Raw genomic sequence first — 21,438 nt, forward strand, 5'->3', positions numbered from 1 at the left:
GTGATTCCCTGTTCCCTCCCTGGTCAGTTCCTGGAGAAACACTGCTATGTGCCACCCCTTACTGAAGGTTTCAGAGTAGCAGCCATGTTAGTCTGTATCTGCAAAAAGAACAGGAGTACTTGTGGCACTTTAGAGACTAACAAATTTATTTGAGCATAAGCTTTCGTGGGCTACACGAATTTGTTAGTCTCTAAGGTGCCACAAGTACTCCTGTTCCCCTTACTGAAGGCAGATCTTAAAGTGGCAAGCTGACCCCAAACTGGCAATATAGTTTAAAACAACCAAACACTCCTTTAGTCATCCGAATCATACATTCAGCCAGTTCTATGGGGATTCTCCTGATGACCATTTCTATCTAGTTTCTTACAATAACATAAGAGAATCAGAAAAACTAATACCAGGCAAGATGCACGTACACCCACTAGAATGTTATAGTAACATCTATGAAAGCTGAACGCGGACTGAGGACTCATTCCGTCTCCTGACCAGTGAACTGCGCATGTTCGCAAGCTATAAATGTCATAGGGGAAATGGCAACGCATATTAGCTGGCACCAGACAGCCATATGGCTCACTGCTGAATAATGAAAAGGAACCAGAATTGATTACTTTCTCATCAGCTTTTTTAATAACCACAATTGGACACAATTTAAATTAAACCTATCAAGTGAGGATTTAACTTACTAAGACTAGCTAGGACAGACATCACATTAAATACTAATTTATTATTAAAAACATGGAAGTTCTCAACTATTCGACATACATTCATAATCAGTTGTTAAACCTCAATCAATCTGTAAACAATTTTGTAAGGAATATAAAATAGTAAGTTACACATGTAGTATATGGATGGTAAGTAATGGGAATACAAATACACAGACAATGTCTGCATTGAAGGAGACAGCTCTTAAGTTCCTCAATTGTATCACTGCTAAACAAACACAAAAGATAAATGGAAAAGAAATAAAATAATATCAATCTATACTTTGGGTCAGAGCGTGCTCTCAGTTATTCTCATGGAACTGAGAATAAAATCAATTGGTTAGTCTCTAAGGTGCCACTAGTACTCCTTTTCTTTTTGAAAATGATCTTAGTGCATCTGCATCTTGAAATTCAGGGTGTACAGAATCCAACCACATAATGTTAAGAAGAATGGGACAAACTCTGCTCTCCATTACATCAGTGCAGCTCCACTGTCCTCAGAGGCAATCAGCAGGTGACCATTAATACACTAAGCCTGATGTTGCTCGTATTGCTGTCAGTGGCTGCCATCTTCACCTGTACCATGCTGTTGTTTAGTGCTTGTCTCTCACTCTGTGTCTTACAAGTGGGGAACTGAGGCACGGAGGCAAAGTGACTTGCCCAAGACCACATAGGAAGTCCGTGGCAGAGCAAGAAACAGACCCCTCGGAAAAGAAGGAGGGTTCAGTGGGTAGGGCATTGGCTTGGGACTTTGGAGACCTGGCTTCAATTCTTTGTTCTACCACAGCCTTCAAGTGTGATGTTGGGCAACTGACTTCACCTCTGTGTGCCTCATTTCTCTACCTGTAAAAATGGATAAAAGTGCTTCCCTATCTCACTGGGGTGTTGTGAGGTGCTCAGATACTAGGGTGATGGGGCCATAGAAGTACCGTAGATACGAAGAACCTACATCTCCTGAGTCAGAGGGTAACCGCAAGGCCATTCTCGCTCCCCAGCCCACCTCATTCTGTGTAGCTTGGGCTCCTTTGTTTCAGTAACAATCATCTGACGCTATGACATTTTCTATTGCTCCTTTCTACTGAGCTAAGAAGCTTTTAGGAATCATTTATCATTTAAGAGTACAATGAGTACTGGAGGGAGAGGAGTCTGAGCTCAATGTAAATGATTATACAGCACAGAAGGTGATGATTTGGGGGTAGACAGCTATGAGGATCACTTCTTTTAATTTGCTAACTTACACACATGGGGAAAATATAATGCCCAGATACCTGCATGGGACTCCCATTCACTTCAATGGGAGCTGTGCATATGCATCCAAAGCCATGACTCTGGCTGTGTATGCTAGGGATGTGGAAATGGTGAATAGGCTTTGTTTCTTTGTGAGAATGAATGTCCTTGCCCCTGGTCTGATGGAGCCATAACCTTATTGATATATGGCTTAAGCTGATGAAAAGGCTTGACATTTCCCAGAATTCCACAGAGCCGTGGGGTGCAAATGTTCTCTAGGCCCAAGTCTCCTCCCACAATGTATCTCCACTGACTTCAGCAGAGTTACTCCAGATTTACACTAATGTAAGTGAGAGAAGACTCAGGCCCCCTGTGTACAGCATCAGCTATTTCTGCTTGCTCGGCTACACAGTAGCAGCTTCTGGGTAGCGCCAAGTCTCACATGAACGCGAGTCCCACAAAGAACATGACGGGAGTGAGTGTAAAATGAAACTGCTGCTTCAGCCGGCCTTGTAGCAAAGCATACCAATTAGGTGCTGTGTAGCGCTTGTGTTTTGTGATACAATTTCAACAGAAAGCCTTGTCTGGCGTCAGTGCTGAGCCCCGTCCTAGCCTAGCAGCAAAAAGACAAGAGGATGGAGCAGATGGCTTTCTGAGGCAATGAGCAGAGGAAAAAAGGAGAGGGTGTCAGACACCGGAGATGGGGAAAGAGACTGGGATAGGACCTCACTGTGTGTAGCTCCTTCAGGCCTGACTCTGAAATGGGCAACATCAATATTACAAAGTAGTAGCCAGGAGGCATTGCGGCAGCAAGTCTTATTGGGGTCTTGCGATGGGAGATGACTTATAACCTAATGTCCCAAAAGCTGCTGTGGAGCAGAGATACAAACCACCTGTGTGTGTGTTTTCTTCAATATTTTTTAAATGGTAATAATGGTAATATAATGGCAGAGCAGAGCCTGGGGTGGAAGGAAGTGAATATAAACTCAGTTCAGGCACAACAGGGACGGCTTAAACCTGGAATATAACTAGATAGGAAGCATCTGCCAAAACAGATCCTAGTGAGAGAAAGAATTGGAATGATAAAAAATAGCAGGGATTAACAGAAGCTGCTCACTGATTTGAAGTGGGGCTTGTAAGAAAACACAAGTGTTAAAACAAATTGAGCTCCTCTCTCAACTCACAGAGCCCAGAACCTGTGGAAATGTGGGGAAGGGCTTCTGTTTGGGAGCAGGGAGGGTGGGGAATGCAGCGCAACCATTGCTATCCTCCTTCCACAGTTCCCATTGGAATTACACCCACTTTTCCTCCCCCGTAGGAGAAGAAGAGCATCTGGCCATTTAACATTACCAGTTTCTCCTTCTTTTTTACCCTTCACACCCACTCCGACAAGGAACAACTCAGGGCATAGTCAGAAATAAGAAGAAGGGGGAAGAACTGCATAAGGCACTGAAATATTTTTACCCTTCTCCGATTTAATAGCTGTTTTCCATTCAAGGTTAGGGGGTGATTAATGGCACCTTTGTGCTACTGACTAGTAATTAAAAATGACTGATATTAAAGGAAGCCTGCACTTGAAACACTAAGCAATAATGACCCATAACCACGCTCCGCAGTTATTGCCTGGGGAGTTGGCACCGAGAGAAAGACTGGGGAATGGTATTCAGAAGAGTAAGGTGCAATCAGAGCTGGAAGGGGAGGAATATATGCAGGATTCATGGAGAATATGGGAGGGGAGGAACACAGTAGTCAACACTGACCTGCTTCAAGGTCTCCAGTGCTTGAGGAAACATGTCTTGAGTATGCTGCAATTTGCCCACTCTCATCAACTGGACAGCCCTCAAGGGATGAAAGCTGGAATAATACAGTCTGTGGAGAAGAGGAGGAAAAATATAGTGTCACTCTGTCAGCTCTCACCTTCACAGTCTCTGCCTCCGTGGAGAGCTATTAGGGTGGGACTGCAAAATCATTGTGAATTTTAATAAAGTACTCAGAGAAAATTAGCTGCACTACTGAGAAGCATGAAATACTGAGGGGAATTAACAAATTATTATTGTCTGTCTCTGTGGAATACCTTTTACATTATCCTGTTAGAAAGTGACAGGGGATGGGATTATCTCATGCAATACTGTTGGATAGTACAATCACATTTACTGTACTTGGTGTTCAAAAAAAGAGAGAGAGAGACTTTCAGTCTCAATACCACCAAAGCGATTTCATTTTCAAAGGGAAGTTTCAACATGGAGCCCAACCCTGGATTCCTCATTCAGGGTAAGCCCACAGGAGAGGAAATGCATGGGAACCTTATGACAAAAACATTGTGTGTGCTGATTTTGAGAGCTACCTGTGGAGTTCCCTCCCATAAAACAGTTGGGAGAGAATATGTTCCAGGAAGCTTCTAGTCACAGGGCTGGGCATTGTCTGGACAAGGTATCAAGAGCAAGTAGGATGTATTTGCTCTCTCACAAATGCTCTCAATTATCTCAGTTTTACACAAGGCCAACTCTCCATTTCACTCCTGACTTACATTAGTTTAGACAGATGAAAGCAGATGCCCTCTTGTGTTTAGAACAGGGAATACATGTAATGCTATGGTATCACAGTATACTGTGGAAATGTCAGTATTGTATGGCAACCATTCTGCATTTCCAAAATTGCAGAGCATATCTTTATTAATCATGCACATTGAAGATTAAGGACCAAAGCAGATGATTCAGCAAGGATAAGCATCACATCTGATCAATATAAATAATCCATTTTCTCCATTACATCAATAATGAACTCTTAAAGGTTCTTCCTGAGTATAATCATTGGAAGAAGCACTGACTATAAAATCCCTGGAAAGAGACATGTCTTCTTTTACAATTCAGTAGGAACATTTTCAAAATGGTGGACTAGATTCTCCTTTCACTTATCCTGTCCTTACCTATGGGATTCCACTAACATCAGCAGATTTATTTCTGATTTACACCATTGTAGGTCAGAGGAGAATTAAGCCCATTGTCTGGGGAAATTAAAAATAAATAAACTGATAACAAATTAAATGATTTGAACAAGTCGGATGTGCAGGAAATGCACAGAAAATCCATATGAAAGGGGGATAAATTACCTTCCCCTTTCACTCTATGCTGAAAATGCAACCCTGAGTAAATATAGGCATCTATTTCAATAGCAATGAAGTAGAAAGTTCCCTGATTACAAATTCCAAATGAAGTATGGAAATATAAACATCATGTAAAGTGTTTTCACAAAGAAAGTTTCTGTTGATTCCAAAAAGCTGCCACGAAGATATACAAAGATACATAGGTAACGTATTTCTGACACATGCACAATATGGATGAGACCCAGCAACAACAGCCTCTTCACCCAGAAAGCCCCCCTTCAAGCAGCAAAAGCCAACTCATCCTTAAAATAGCCAAAAAAATTATCCCATGCCTTCAAAATCTCCATCCTTTGTAACTACAAAGCACTATGGGGATGCGTTAGATTGCAAGATGATTTGTTTGGCCTTTTCTCTGACCAAAAGGAATTGAGAACCACTAGACCAGAGTGAAGAAAAAGATAAGAAGTAGCAGTGTCAGTAGCTAGTGAATATGGCAGTCAAAGTTTTCAAGAATCCATGGCTCCGAACAGACAATTGGTTTGAACACTTGAAAATAACCAGTGAGTTTATTTTTAGTTTTCAGTTTCGGTTGTTACATCTATTGGCATGGGGACATCCATCCCCAGTTATGCTGGCGGAAAAATGTAATAGAAGCTGAGTAGGTCAGATTCCAGTGTGATTACAGAGGAGTAATAGTAACTTCAATAACGATGACTTAGGGGGTAGACATGGTTAGCTGGCAATCAGTTACAATACCTCAGTAAAACCTTCTAATATCCATATAAATGGTACATATCTGATTGTATGCCTCTATCCCCACCACCTGTATGTCAGTATGACTGCTACACTGGAGGACGGGGTAAAATGGGGCCCAGCTGGGGCCACCTCTCTCTGCAGCACCCCATAGATCCAGAATTGTGTAGGGAAGACCACCACCCACAGCTCTGGGATCACTAGGACCCGTGGTGCCTCCCCCTTCCCCACCATGTGGCCTTGGGAGAAAACTGCAGAGAGGAACCAGCCAGAGCTGCTGCAGAAGCAGCCAAAGAAGGGACCTCCAGACATTCCGAGAACTTTCTACACTTTTGACTGCACTTCCTGTGCCCTATGCTGATTGCCTGTTTGCTCCAAACCTCTCCCTCCCCTTTCCTCAGTCTCATCTTAGCTTCACTCCACGCCTGCCCCTCCTATCCTCTTTCCCCCCTGCCCTGTCTCCTTCACCCCCCCTTCCTTCCCTTTTCTTTCAATTTATCTGATCCCCTCCTATCTAAACCTACCTAAAAGAAATCATGGCACTAACATGACATTTGCTACCATCACACGGTTCACTTTGCTAGTGTACTCTACTCCTCTGCTCATCCTGTATCCATCTGTAAACTCTCCAGGGCAGGGACTGTCTGCTACTCTGTGTTTGTACAGTGCCCTATTCTTGGTTGGTCTTTAGGCACGACTGTAATAAACATGAATATAACATAATAATAATAGGCTTCTGAGGCCCTGATCCTGCCAGGTCTAGCATGCATGCAGGCTGCTGAGCCTGTGCAGAGCCCCTCTGCTTTCAGCGGGGCTGTGTGTGGGCATAGCAGTTTGCTCATGCGCTACTGTGACTCTAGCTCGTAAGCTTCTCAAGGCCAGAGCTGTCTCTTCCTTTGTGTCTGTGGAATGTCATGAACGGTGGGGCCCCAATCTTGAATAATAACAACTGATGTCAGTGGAGCTAGACCAGATTTCCTAAGGTTTATCTGAGATAGAATCTGTCCCTGTATCTAAATGGATATTTGTGTCCAGTTCTTAAGATAACTGGAATCCAGGAAGATTTAGGATTATGGTATATACGATACTAGACGAAGCAGAAGGCAATTAAACAATATGTCAGGCACACAACCAAGAACACTTCCAGCCATAAACTAACGCAAGTGGAAATTTAAGAGGAGGTGGTAGAGGAAGCAAGCGTGAAACTGAGAGCGCTGAGTACATAAATATTTACAAAACTGTTTTACTGTGCTGATTTATGTGCTGATCTTATGCATGTGTTTAGTTACATTTTGCAAGCCTTAGTGCTAACATTTGAAATAGCTATTTAATCATCATTTTCTGGAATAAATCTGTTGAACTATTGGAACATCTTTTGTGTAGGCACATGCACTGGGCAAGCTTACAAGACGAATCTGTACAACATGCAACTCTTCCGGGAGAAATGTGAAGAGGCAAAATACTGTTGGCTTCTTTCAGGCATCCTCATTCCTGTGTACTGTCAAAAAACTGGCGCATGGCAAGGACTAAGAAGATGTCTCAGGTATTTGTGAACCAATATATTATCCCCAACAGTTGCTCTGATCAAAACAAGTGGTTAAAATTAAGACTCAGGAACAGATTCACCAGCCAGGGGATTGACATCTAAAGATCATCACTAAGAGGCTAAAGACCCTTACACAGAAACACATACTTTAAAAAGCACTAAGGCTCAGAGAATCTTAGAGCCTCAATCTAGGAAGGATTTTCATGGATTTATCTGGGCCTAAGGTATAGTAAGACCAGAGAAACTTACTGAGAACTGAAATAAAGGCCCAGAGTTCCATCGAGTCCACCTTTCTGGCCAAAGTCTGACAGTGTAAAGGAAAGTTAACCCCATACTACAACTAACAGGTAAGGCAACACTGTAAATGAAGAGGTTTGGGGGCACTGAGAGGATGTAAGGATCCATGGGACTAGAACCCTGGTCAGTGGAGCCTGATGGCTGGCATTGCCATGTTGTCACTGGGAGGGCAGGCAGAGTCATATCCAGGGAACACTGTGGAGATTGGGCACTGCAGGAAGTACTACCTCAGTAGTCCTCAACCTATTTACCATTGTGGGCCGCATATGCAGCTCTCTATGTGCTATGTGGGCCGCAGCCACATGTTAGGCTATAGATATTCAGGCCTGTCTGTAAAGGCCTGTACTCTAAGAATTTAGATGTATTCTTATCACTTAGCCTGTTATAGAGGTATAAAAGAAAGAATCAAAATCACTGTCTGCCGGTGTAAGGGCTTTCTCTTATTGTGACAGTCTGAGGCCCTGTTCTTAGGCTAAGATCTCTGGCTAAGCAGCAGAGGCAGCCATAAGCTGGGAAGTGAACGGTCACATCCTCACATTCCAAACTAGTCACACTGAAGTAAGGTGCTATTGGGCTGTTAGGAATACAATCCTGTCCTGATAGTGCCTATCACCTCCAGAGAAAGGGAAGAGCCTAGAAAATGTAAAAGGAAACTTAGTTTGATAGCATCCTATCTGGCAAGAACTCACTTATCAATAGCTGGGATGTGAAATCCTCATTTCTGTGTTGTTCTATCACTGTACTCCCCATTTCCCTATTGTTTGTCTGTATAATCTCTGTCTGGTTCTGTGATTGTTTCTGTCTGCTGTATAATTAATTTTGCTGGGTGTAAACTAATTAAGGTGGTGGGATATAATTGGTTACATAATCATGTTACAATATGTTAGGATTGGTTAGTTAAATTTCAGTAAAATGATTGGTTAAGGTATAGCTAAGCAGATCTCAAGTTTTACTATATAGTCTGCAGTCAGTCAGGAAGTAGGCAGGGAATGGGAACAGGGAATGGGGGTGGGGAAATTGAAATCACGTTTTGCTATGGGAGGGAATGGGAACAGGGACACAGGTAAGACTCTGTGGTGTCAGAGCTGGGAAAGGGGACACTGTCAAGGTTCCTTCCCCACTCTGAACTCTAGGGTACAGATGTGGGGACCTGCATGAAAACCTCCTAAGCTTACTTTTACCAGCTTAGGTTAAAACTTCCCCAAGGTACAAACTATTTTACCCTTTGCCCTTGGACTTTCGCTGCCACCACCAAACGTTTAACCGGGTTACTGGGAAAGAGTTGTTTGGAAACGTCTTTCCCCCCAAAATCCTCCCAACCCTTGCACCCCACTTCCTGGGGAAGGTTTGGTAAAAATCCTCACCAATTTGCATAGGTGACCACAGACCCAAACCCTTGGATCTTAAGAACAATGAAAAAGCATTCAGTTTCTGAAAAGAAGAATTTTAATAGAAGTAAAAAGAATCACCTCTGTAAAATCAGGATGGTAAATACCTTACAGGGTAATTAGATTAAAAACATAGAGAATCCCTCTAGGCAAAACCTTAAGTTACAAAAAAGACACAAAGACAGGAATATCCATTCCTTTCAGCACAGCTTAATTCCTCAGCCATTTAAAGAAATCATAATCTAACGCATATCTAGCTAGATTACTTACTAAATCCTAAAACTCCATTCCTGTTCTGTCCCCAGCAAAAGCATCACACAGACAGACCCAGACCCTTTGTTCCCCCCCCCCCCCCCCAACTCCAGCTTTGAAAGTATCTTGTCTCCTCATTGGTCATTGTGGTGAGGTGCCAGCGAGGTTATCCTAGCTTCTTAACCCTTTACAGGTGAAAAGGTTTTTCCTCTGGCCAGGAAAGATTTTAAAGGTGTTTACCCTTCCCTTTATATTTATGACAGACACTAAGGAAGGAAACTGGAATTATTGGAACTGGAACTTGCTGAAAGTTCACCCCAATAAACATCAAATTGTTTGCACCTTTGGACTTCGGGTATTGTTGCTCTCTGTTCATGCGGGAAGGACCAGGGAAGTAAGTGGGTGAAGGAATAAGCCCCCTAACACCACACACTATATATACTACCTGTATGGCCCTGAGGATGTCACAGCTGTGTGCTGATTGGGCCACAAGCAGCCGTTGGTTGAGAACCACTGAGTGATAGTACCCTGCAGCCCTCTGACTGGTCAAGTGCACTATTTAACCCTGGATGGTGCCCCAAGAAGTGGTCTGGGCAACTATACAGACTTCTGGCCTGCTGCAACTCCAGATATCACCTTGCTTTCTGATCTCTGATCTTCAATCCTATCCTGACTCTTGCTTTCTGATTCCAGCCCGCTACTACCTCTGATCTCTGGTCTCTAAACCCGGCCTGACTGTGACCCTGACCCTGACTCTTCCTTATTGCATCTGGCTCTAGCGATTCCTCAACTCCTGCTCATGGATTACCATCTTGTGGCCATCCTTGACATATGGACACCAGCCCAGCTGGGAGTTTTAGGCCAGATTGCCTATGTCCCAGTCCCTTACAGAGGAAGACTTTTCAGTTCTGTAGACTATCAAGTTATGGGACTGCACTTACAGCTGGTGAAAGCTTTCAATGGAACTATGCCAATTTACACCTGCTAAATATATGGCCCGTATTCTAAAAAATGAGATTTAATTATCTTTGCTTCCATAGCTACAAACTACTTTGAAATAATCAACTCCTTTTCCAGTTCAGCCATGATTTTTGCCTGGATGATCTCCTGCAACAGTAGCTGACTATATGCTTTGTGGAGAAGTATTTCCTTTGCTTTGTTCCAAATATATCTGCTGTTCATTTTTTTGAGGGACCCCTTGGTGTCCTCATATTACAGGACACCATAAAATAAAAAAGCAAGGACTAATTTGTTTTAGTTATGCACTTCATTTTCTTTAATACTGTACCACAATCAAATCCACTCAATTCCTACCCTTTCCTGGCTAAATAATCAGAGATTTTGCATTCTCTTGTGAGTTTAGCTAGCATTTGGTATTAAAAAAGAGAGCATCTATACCCACTATCATTTCTGATGCTTTACAATTTAAAACAGATTAATAGATTTGCACTATTTTCTGTAATTCAATTTGCGGGGCTCACACTTGCACCTCTGTCTTCAGTCTGATCTGATTTAAAACTCTCCGGATTTATAAACCCTGAAATGAGGGTTTATAATGGAAATGTTAAAAGACCTTTTAATTTGGTGACACTAAGGGCTGGTGCTACACATGGTTTTAATTTGTTCTCTAACGTCTCTTGGTGTAAGTTAAGTAAATACAACAGCACAGAAGACCCAAAGCAGTTTTAGGATCTCTAGCAACAGAGAGAGAATTAAGAATGAGCTACCAGGCTACAGGAAATATGATGAGCAGAATGCAGAGGTGTCAGCATCAGCCTTCTGAAGGAAATGTATTATCTAAAGCTGGTGGAATTCATTGTAAATAAATTATCCAACAAGTTTGACCTAATTTTCTGTTTTGACTCAATCTTGATTTCTTTGACTATGCTTATTATTCATGATTTCAACAAAATAGTTCACCAAATTTCAACCTGTCGGTTATTTGTAAACTGTTCTCAGCTATTTGCTCTTTGTTATACAATGTGTGATTGGTCACCTAATTCACATATTTTTTCTGCTCCTTGATTGAATGGCTGAAATTTTTTAAACAAAAGAATTACGGGAAACATATTTTCAGCATAAATTTAAGGAGAAATAATGATTTGTGCTAAAATACATGAAATGTGTGGTATCTATTATCATGTCCACAAATAAATCAGTGGTTGTGTGAATACTCAAACAACAAATTCTATGACCTCAACAATAAAAGTAGTCTGAACTATATTCAGTCATAGATTCGAAGGCCAGAAGAGACCATGATCATGCAGTCCTCCTACACAACACAGGCCATAGAATTTCACCTGGTAATTCCTGCATCAAGACCAGTAACTTGAAGTTGAAGTAGAACATATGTGGAAATTCACTATTCAGAAGAAATAGTCTGAAATCACTTTTTTATATAATTCAACCAACCAGTTCTAGTGCTTTTAACATAATTTAACCAGCCCCATGCAAGAGCATTGCCCGGCAGCTAGTGTAGAAATGGCACTGGCATTTAGTGTAGAGACAGTCTCTCCACCAGTCTATTGACTGGAGAGCTCAACATATTCAAAGTTGAAAGAAAATATGAAGGGAAATATTTTTGAAACAGGACTAAAGCATTTTGCTTTGTACTTTAAATGGTAAAGGCAGAATATAATCCGCAAGGTTCCCCTATGGAAGCCCTTAAAAGCAGTACCGACTAACATGCTATTGTGTCTGTGTTTGGGAAGGTGGGCTCAGGATTATCTCCTTTTTTAAAGTCTTATTCTTTCTAGCTTTTTTTTATTTCATTTTGTTCTCAACAACCTCCCATTTATTACTGTGGATCAGATAAGATTAAACTCCTTCAGGACGTGACATTACCCTAACCCTCTATGTGGCAGGCCTGTCATTTTGGAATAGCAGACTGAATCCTTCACCTGGGGGAGAGGTGATATACTCCAGCTGCCCTGAAATGTTTATTGTCCGTTTTATTCCCCTGTCACAGTGTCTTGCTGAAACAATCAGAACAGCAGTGAACAATTTAATGCAGGCCTCACCCTTTTTTTAATCTTTCCCAAACTTGACCTCTGTAGATTAGGAGTGTGAAATTGGCTCCTTGGCACCAGGAGTCAGGTTTTTCTAGTGCTAATTGCTAGTGTAATGTCTGAGTGACATGCCTAACAGCTCCACCAGCACTCAGAAGGAATGAAAGGGAAAAATATCCTAAGATTTTTGCCCTCTAAAACCTCTCACACAATGAAGCAGTGAATGGTGACTTCCTGCTATATTACTGTAACACCTAGATTCAGGCCCCACTATTCCTTAGCACTATACAAGTACAGAATGAGAGAGTCCCCTGCCCTGAAGAAATGGGAAACTGAGGCACAAAGAAATTAAGTGATTTGTCTCAGGTCACAATAGGAAATCTCTGGCAGAGCCAAGACTTGAACCTAGATCTCCTGACTGAGCCCTGAGCCAGTGTTTCAACCACAAGACCATCCTTTCTGCATGCAGAAGGCCTGAATCTCATTTAGCCAAGGGCTGTTTTACACAATTCTGACAGTGCAAAAGGGCCTTAACGGAATTGTAAATGTAATTTATGTCTTCTTTTCACTGCTATAGTGATGTAAAGCAGCCGTAGTGGAAATAAAAATCAGGCCCAGAGCATTCAGTTTAGAAACTCTTGTGCCAAATCCTGAACTTCTTTTTGTTCCTTCAATGGGACTTTTGCCTCAGTAGGAAGTTCAGGATTTGGCACTACTAAATTATGGATCAAAATTCCCCTTCATCATATACAGATCTAGCAATGTCCCACTACACCTTGTTTCAGTAATTTAACTAACACAACCACATAATCAAACGCATGCCCAAATCAACTGAAGTCACAAGAAACATTAGATACCCATTGAATAAATTATTTCCTCGGTCCTTTGGTCTTTTTGCTGTGTTCCACATGCTGATAATTTGTATCAGGTTAATCAAATGGATAGCATCTCAGGTGTTGGCTCTGCTAAAATGTGAATTATAACTTAACTAAATGGCAAATCAGACACAAGTAATATCTACTGCAATTTTCACTTTCATTCGCCATCCATCTCACTCACCAATTTAAATCCCTAACCCAGCAGCTGAGCTGCCCTGCCCCCAACCTGTCAGTCTAAAGTGTCCACTTTGAAAGCTCTGCCTTTTCCTGGCATCAGGCTATTGATTTCAGATATCAAGGAAAGAAGATGCTGATTCAGAGCTGGCAGTGGGGCATGGTTTTCCAGAGATGGTCATGTATGTCCTGCTTGATCCCTGAGGAGTCCTTACAGCACCCCCATATTCAAATTCCTGCCTTGTGGCTACCATCTTTCTGGCTGAGGTGGACAGGCTGGGCCAGGTCAGTGTCTCTCACTTATTTTGAACAGTGCCAGGCATTCATTTCTTTCAGTTGATGAGCACAATGCTTCAGTCCCCTAATAGCCAAAAAAAGCAAGAGACCAGGATGGCAAAGAGAATGCATCTCCCACAGGGCAGGGCATTACCACAGGGCCACTAAGTCAGCAATGTAGCAACCTATTTCATAATATGTGTACCAAAGAGGCGGGGAAAGGGTCAAAAGGAAAGCGAAGGAAGAGGAATGGGTGAAAACGGCAGGGAGGAGGGCACTAGGTAAAAGGATCAAGAAAAAGAATGGTAACGCAAGAGTAAAAGATAATAAAGAAGAGCGGGGGAGAGGGAGCTAAATTACAAGAGAACGATGTACACTGGAGACAGTGTAATTTTGTGACAGTGACCTTGGCATTCATTATCTTCTCCAACAGTAGCTCAATGAGCAGACACCCATCTTCCACTCTAAGTACGTTACATCCCCTTGGAGTGCAATTAAAAGGCTGACCATAGGCACAAGTCATGCAAGCCTGGGCCCCTGCATTTTGTGAGCGGACCATTTTGTCGCTCTGACTTGGGAACACCCAGTGTGGCTTGATCTTTTCTTCCCAGCAACAGTATCAAGAGTGCCTGGAAAGAACTGAATCTCGCTGCTCGATCCCTTACACCCTGGGATCCAGGAGTGGAAAGGGAATTTCATCTACTCAATTTCTTCTGCCCTCTGCTGCAGCTTGGGGTCCCATCAATTACAATGCCAGCCCAGCACACGCATAACTGCCACTAGTGTTAACAGAAGCTTCAGGCACATATTGAGGGGAGACCATATCCCTGGCTCTCAGAACAACCTGCAGCCAGGGCTCCACTCCATGGATCACCTGGTAGGACAGTACTGTCATCTTCAGCCCACAACCCTCAATGTCCTCTCTCCATATGCCATCGTCTCAGATCAACTCAAAGTACAGATTTCCTGCAACACAGGAAACTAGTGGGGTGGAAAATAGAGCACTGGTGATCCTGGTTAACTGCAGTGCAGAGAGATTCAGAATTCCTGTACCATGGCCCGCGTGGCGGTGAAGAAAGTATTTTTCCCCTTCATGATTACATCAAGCATAAGTGTCGTGGAAGAGCGACAGCTGCCTTGTCCTTGCTTTCGCTCTTAAGAGACAGGACCAGTTATTTTGTGCTGTGGGGAATTTTCTATTTACGTCACAGACAAGCCAGTTCAGAAATAGGCAGGCTGGGATGTGGTGACTGGTAAGTGTCAAGAAGGAATAAATGCAGCATCTTGTCTGGCTGGATTTCAGTCAGTCCCCACTGCTGGAGGCTATGGCATTATTATTTAATATTATTTCAATATATAGAGCATGGATGGTATGCTACCAATAAGCATTTCTCAGAGACAAATGAAGGCTAAGGCCTGGCCCAAAGCGTGTACGGAGTGAGGTTAAGATTGTAGCAGTCTTGGTAGAGCTACTACTCTCCATCCTAGGTAGGTGAGTGGGACTTTAACTACACCTCTTCACTGCGCTATCCAGCACAGCTGAGCTGGCACAGAGGAGGAAGTAATCCTTGACTGGTATAAGGCTAGGCAAGATTATTTCCTCCTGGAAAGGGTGAGGAACCAAGGAGTGAATTATGACTCTGAATCATAGTTCAGTCCTTGATCTGCTCCCGGGGCAACACAGCTACATGCTGTCCCTTTCTCAGGGTACATTGGATTCTTACAACCCAGCCCTAAATAAACAACATACAAACAAAGGATGGGGAATGAGCTAAACGAACTACAGTGGCTGACAGTAAATTTGAGCACCAATATTGTTGGCTCCATGATTTTTGGTTTTTATTCTACATATTGTAAATGCTGTTATACTTCCCTTGTAGTAAAATCCTATACAAGCGTAAAAGAAAATAATCTTTCCACAGATTTTTTTCAACCCACACGATCAATTTTCAGGATGGTTCAAAAATCCTATAGAACAGATCTCATTCTCTATTACTTTCTATAGATTTTTAGGGAAACTTGTATAGAAGCCTATTCAAATTCTATGAAATCCTGTTGTTTTCACTGTGACACTGTACGGAATCTGGGGGACCCTTGAGGATATTATGAATATCAACATTGTAAAATTGAAATGAGTTGTGCCTGATATGCCATGTAAGGCATTTGCAAAAATGTTATAATTTGCCAGATATGATAATCTGGTCTATATGTTTGTATCACCTTCATATTATGGGTAATAGATATGTATGTATGTATGTATTTCAAAATTTGTGCTATGCTTCTGAGTGACACCCCCAGAGAGTTTGGCATCAGCACTGCCTAGCCTCCTTGATGGCCCATTAAGTACTCCTGAGGGCATTCTGTGCCAAAAAAATTAAAAATTCTGTGCACAATATTTTAAAATTCTGCAAACTTTATTTGTCAAAAAAATGTCAAGGCTCCAACATGGCATTGGGGAGCACAGGCCACTGGGGGCACAGAGGTGGAAGATCACTGTGCAGCTCCCCACTAGGACACGGACTCAGCGGTGAGGCTGTACCCAACCCTGACACAGTGCAAAGACCCGGCCTGCCTCAGAAACAACTCAGGGTTCTGCCACTCTGTGTGGGCGGGCAAGCTCAGCAAGGCAGGATCCAAGTGTGGAGGGGCTTAATGTGGGGGGATCCAGGTCTGGGTTAAGGGGGTTCCGTATGGGGCAATCTGGGTGCGGGCAGCTCAGTGGGGGATCCAGGTGCGGAGGAGATCTGGATGCACAGGGGTTTGTGGTGGGTTCTGGGTGCAACAGAAATGGGACTCTGCAGGGGGGTCTAGGAGAAGGTGCTTGAGGCTCAGTGGGCAGGGGTCTGGGAGGGATAGAGCTCGGCAAGGGGGTCTGACTGTCGGGGGTTTAGTGGCGGGGTCTAGATACTGGGGGAGTGGGATTCAGTGAGGTGGGGATCCAGGTGCAGCTGGTTGGGGCTTGGTGGGGTGGGGATCCAGATGTGGGTGGCTCGTTGGGGTGGTCCAGGAGCAGGGGGAGTAGGGCTCATCGGGGGAGGGGTTGTGAGTGCAGGGGGGGTGAGGCTCAGTGGGAGAGTCTGGGTATGAGGGGGTCTGGATGCACAGGGGTTGGGTGGATGGGGGAGCAGCTCCCTGCACAGAGATCTCTCCCCCTGCAGCTGAGGAGCGATGGGTGCAGGAAGAGGGGGGGAGGGCTACATGACCATTCTTGTGGCTTCCCTTTGCTTTCCCATCAAAAAGTCATTTTTCTGCAGGGAAGCAAAGAAATCTGTGGGGAAAATAAATTCTGCACATGTGAGTGGCGCAGAATTCCTGCAGGAGTAGTTAAGGACCATTAACTATACAAGTGATCCATTGAGAGAAGGCAAAGGATACACCTTATGACTCAGCAAGGCATGTAGGGACATGCCTATGGACAGAACTCTAAGGCTTCCAAACCATGTGCTGGGCAGCTTGTGTTTGGGACAAAGGAAGCACAAGCCGCATGGCAAAAGACTAAAAAAGACAGCTGCATCTTCTCCATTTTGTCTTAATTCCTGCTTCTTATCTCTGGAGTAACTTCGTTTCTACAAAGCTCTGAACAAAGGACTGAATGACCTATCCAAGCTGTGGATGTGTTCCAGAGGAACTTTCAAGCCAGCAAACTCACAGTACTGCTAGGAACCTCATGGACTTTGAATCTTTGTATGTATGTATGTGACTGCTTTACATTTAATATCTCTCTTCTTGTTCTTTTTTCTTTATAATAAATCTTTAGTTTTAGATACTAAAGGATTGGCTGGCAGAGTGGTATTTTGGGTAACCAAACCTATACTGAACTGGTAATGTGGCTGACCCTTTGGGGTTAGAAGAACATTTTGTATATGTGAGCAGAGTTTTTTAAATAACTTCTCACTGTACTGGACCTAGGTGCTGACTGGGACCCCGAGGACTGGAATGCAATAAAGGGGGCTGTGTGATTTCTTTTTTTGCTTCTTGATAACCAGAGTGAGGGATCAGAAGCATTTTGTGACTGGTTGGGGAGTTTAACTTCAGTGTTACCCACCAGTCTTGGGAGTATCTGCTCTCCCTTTTGCAGCCTGCCCTGACCTTGGCATTTCCAGTGACTCTTACCCTAGGCATACCGGGTCACATTCACTGCCATTAAATTCAATAGGACTTTTCCATATAGTTTTTCTTAAAGTTCAGATATCTGGTTATTCAGCAGTGGTCTTGGTTCTAGAGGCCTTTTCAGAAGAAATGCATTTTAGAGGAGAAGCAGGAGGTGTGCAGAGTGCACAGAGGTAGCTCTAGACATATGGAGTCATGTGGAAACAGGATGTGGAGACAGGGAGAAGGATGCAATAGAGACAAGGAGTGAGACGTATTGATTGGACAGGGCCCACTGTGGGTTGGAAATGAATTTGGTTTTCAGGATGCTCTGAGGCCATATTCTCGGCTGATATAAATTGGCATTGTACAGCAGCTGGAGCTCTGGCTCCTAATATTGCATAAAATCATATGGAAATGACATTGATGGTGTACCTGTATCTTGAGTTTAGAAAGCACATTTTATAAATTATTAAATTAAAAACAACAGCATCAGCACTCACTTTCACTGGTCGCTATTCTCAGTACAACTGTGAAAAGAGCTGTCTGCTGAATGTGTGCAATAGACCAGCTGGATTAAAGATCTCCTCTAGCGAATGGTCAGCAACAGTGACAAATTTTGAGTTCAACGATTCTCATACAACGGGGTAATATTTCATGCTAACCATAACACGGCCAATATGTCTAATTTGTGTCATCATGTTAGAAGACCTATGAAACCCTGACAGCTGCAGTCAGGAACAGGGCCGGCTCTAGGATTTTTGCCGCCCCAAGCAAAAAAATTTTGGGCTGCCCCCGCTTTTTTTCGTGCCAGCTCCGCCCCAACTCTGACGCTTCCCAACCCCTTCCCCAAATCTCCGGTCCCGTCTCCTCCCCCGGTCGTGCCGCATTCCCCACCCATTGCTTCCTACGGCTCCCCGCCGTGCACCCCCCTACCCTAGCTCACCTCCACTCCACCTTCTCCCTTGAACACGCTGCCGCTCCGTGTCTCCCCCTCCCTCAGGTGAGGGAGAGGCAGCACGTTCGGGGGAGCAGGCGGAGCAGAGGTGAGCGAGGGTGTGGGAGGGAGCGCAGGAAGTAATGTGGGGGGTAGAGGAACCGCTCCCCGCCCCAGCTCACCTCCGTTCCACCACCGCCGCCTCCCCCAAGCGCGCCGCCACTCGGCTTCTCCTCCCTCCCCCCAGGCTTGCCGAGGTGATGACACAAGTTAGACATATTGGCTGTCTAATTGACATATTGACCAGACTAGAAAGAGGAGAGGAGTGCAGGGGTTGCACAAAGATTGGATGGGGGAATTGGTGGGTGTCTACAGTGGGAGAGCTGAACCCTGTAGAGGAAGGAGGCGCTAGAGAATGAACCGGGGGATGGATGGGAACAGCCGAGGGAAACGGAACAGGTAGGCAACTTTGTGTAGAAAGGGAACATGGAAAGAGAGAGGGAGAAGAGGGGGTAAGTTCCCAAAATCTAACATCAGGTTTGTGTTCAGTTTTGGGGCTGGGCGAAGGGGCCCTAACAGAAGCAGCCAGCCCTTTTTATCAGCACATTCTTATTTAGTCCAAATCGGTTTGCCCACCTTGTTTCAAATTGTCTGCTAAGCTCAGGCCTGCTGTGTTGAAGCCTGCTGTGCTGTCATTTGATATCAGAGTAGCTAAGCCTGTTTCTTTCGATTTTATTAAACAGTCATAGTTCTTGCAATGGGGTTTTTATATCCAAATAGACTATGAAACGAGTTCAGGGTGTAACCTGCATATCAAACACAGCCCTGAATTGGATTATTTTTACTGACAGTCCAGCATTTCTACTGACACCACAAAATGACTCTTAAGCCCTGTCCAATGATCACACTCCCCATCTCAATAAACGGAAGCTGTAACACACCACTCCCCTAAATAAAAACAAACAAACAAACCACGTGGGCCTGAATGCTCAGCTGTGCTGAGCTCACTCTCAAGGCAGCTGAGAGAGGTAGGGCAGGCAACTGTAAGCTTCCCTGATCCTGGGACAGGCCAAAGGAATGCTCTAAATCATGCTGACAGCATAAGTCCTAAGTTGGCTGAGCACCAGCCGGAGTGTTCTGTCCTCCAGCCTCCTTCCCCCTCAAGCCAACGTGTTCTCATTGTGTAGTGGCGAGCAGATAGAGCTGTCTATATTTGCTTTACACTACCCACGGATTCCACCCAGTCATTATTAATAATAATTATTTGTGACAGGTTTCAGAGTAGCAGCCGTGTTAGTCTGTAGCCGCAAAAAGAAAAGGAGGACTTGTGGCACCTGAGAGACTGAGATGCTCAAATAAATTTGTTAGTCTCTCAGGTGCCACAAGTACTCCTTTTCTTTTATTTGTGACATGTTTCCATACACTTCATTGCCTACGTGCATGAACAGGAATGTCAAGGCCTAACTTCAGTCACCCACATTTGGGTATTTTGGTCTTAATCGTTCCATGCCTCAGTTTTCCCATCTTTAAAATGAGGATATTTATCTACCCTGCATGGCTGATATGAGATTTAATTAATTAAAGTTTGTACAGAGCTTTGAGTGCTTCTGGTGGAAGATGCTGTAGCAGTTCAAAATAGCAGCAGCAGTAGTAATCAGAAATTATACATTTTTTGTAAATTATGCAATTATAATGCAATGGCTGAACCAAGACCATCTGTCTTATTTGGAGAACTTTAACTTGCATGCAGTCATTTAGCTGGATAGAAAATTTCTTCCATTGCCCACATGGAATTTCTCTGCTAAACTGTTTGAAAGAGTCTTAGGGAATTAAGAAAGCTGGGGAAAGAAGAGGGGCAGGGGAAATCACATTTTGCACAGGAAGAAAGGGGACCTGTCAAGCACAGTAATAGTCTTCAGTAGTCCCTCTTGGGTTCTAAAGTGCTGTCTGAAATACTTATCAATGTAAAGGATAGATTTATCCAGATAACTCCATTGTGTTGCCACACGACAAATAGGAGCTGGGCAGTAAGTAGTTCAAGAGACTGAGGCACTCTTATACTGTCTGTCTGTAATCAGGAGGCATATGTTCAGCTCCTAACTCCTAAGTATTTTTAGAGCAAGGGGCTGTCAGCTGGTATGCTGTACACCTTGGTTAATGAGTGCTTCTACCGCTTGGGAGGACAAGGTGGGGGGGGACTCTTAAAAGGACATTTGTTCAGTGGGCATTACATCCATGAAATGAAGATTTCAGTTCTTCCAGGATAAAGCAGTTTTCAAGATTTCATGCTTGGCATGGTAATTCATATGAATAGCCAGCTACAGTCTGTGAGCTACTCTCCCTAATGGCTGAAACTATCAGATGGCAAAATACCTTGGGCAATATCCTCAGCTGACGTAAGTTGGCATAGCTCCATTGACTTCAATATTCAGTGTATTGACTTAAAGGGGGCTATGTCATTTTATAGCTGAGGGTCTGCCTTGTTGCATACAAGTTACACCTAATGTTAATAGGAAGATTGCATAATAACAGTGTAAATTTCCAGAACAATACAACTTAAAAAACATTTTACAATATTTCGGGTTAAAAGATTGATCTTCCACTTTTTTGAAGAAGTGCTGCTTTCCTTGCAGCATGCATCTTTCTACAGCAAGTACATTGCTAAACATAATTTCATTTGCATGCTATGCATTCCAGATGGGTTCACAGCTGGCTTTCAAACACCCCAAATTTCAGAGTGGGGTCAGATCCCAGTTATGATTCAGGATCACTGTCTAACATCTGAGCTATTTAGAAAGAGACTACTGCT

The 21,438-nt window shown here is 43.5% G+C and overlaps 1 protein-coding gene across 4 annotated transcripts in view; it reads right to left on the reverse strand.

Annotated features, from left to right (window-relative positions):
- The window catches only part of SMYD3 (SET and MYND domain containing 3), a 634,857-nt gene that overhangs the window by 6,452 nt on the left and 606,967 nt on the right, over positions 1-21,438 (reverse strand). For all 4 annotated transcript variants that reach the window (XM_074947067.1, XM_074947070.1, XM_074947068.1 and 1 more), the window contains one exon: positions 3,689-3,797. In XM_074947067.1, the coding sequence (XP_074803168.1) occupies positions 3,689-3,797 (109 nt within the window). The remainder of the gene's footprint in view (positions 1-3,688; positions 3,798-21,438) is intronic.

This window comes from Natator depressus, chromosome 3 (genome assembly GCF_965152275.1).
Source record: "Natator depressus isolate rNatDep1 chromosome 3, rNatDep2.hap1, whole genome shotgun sequence".
Taxonomy (NCBI): Eukaryota; Metazoa; Chordata; order Testudines; family Cheloniidae; genus Natator; species Natator depressus.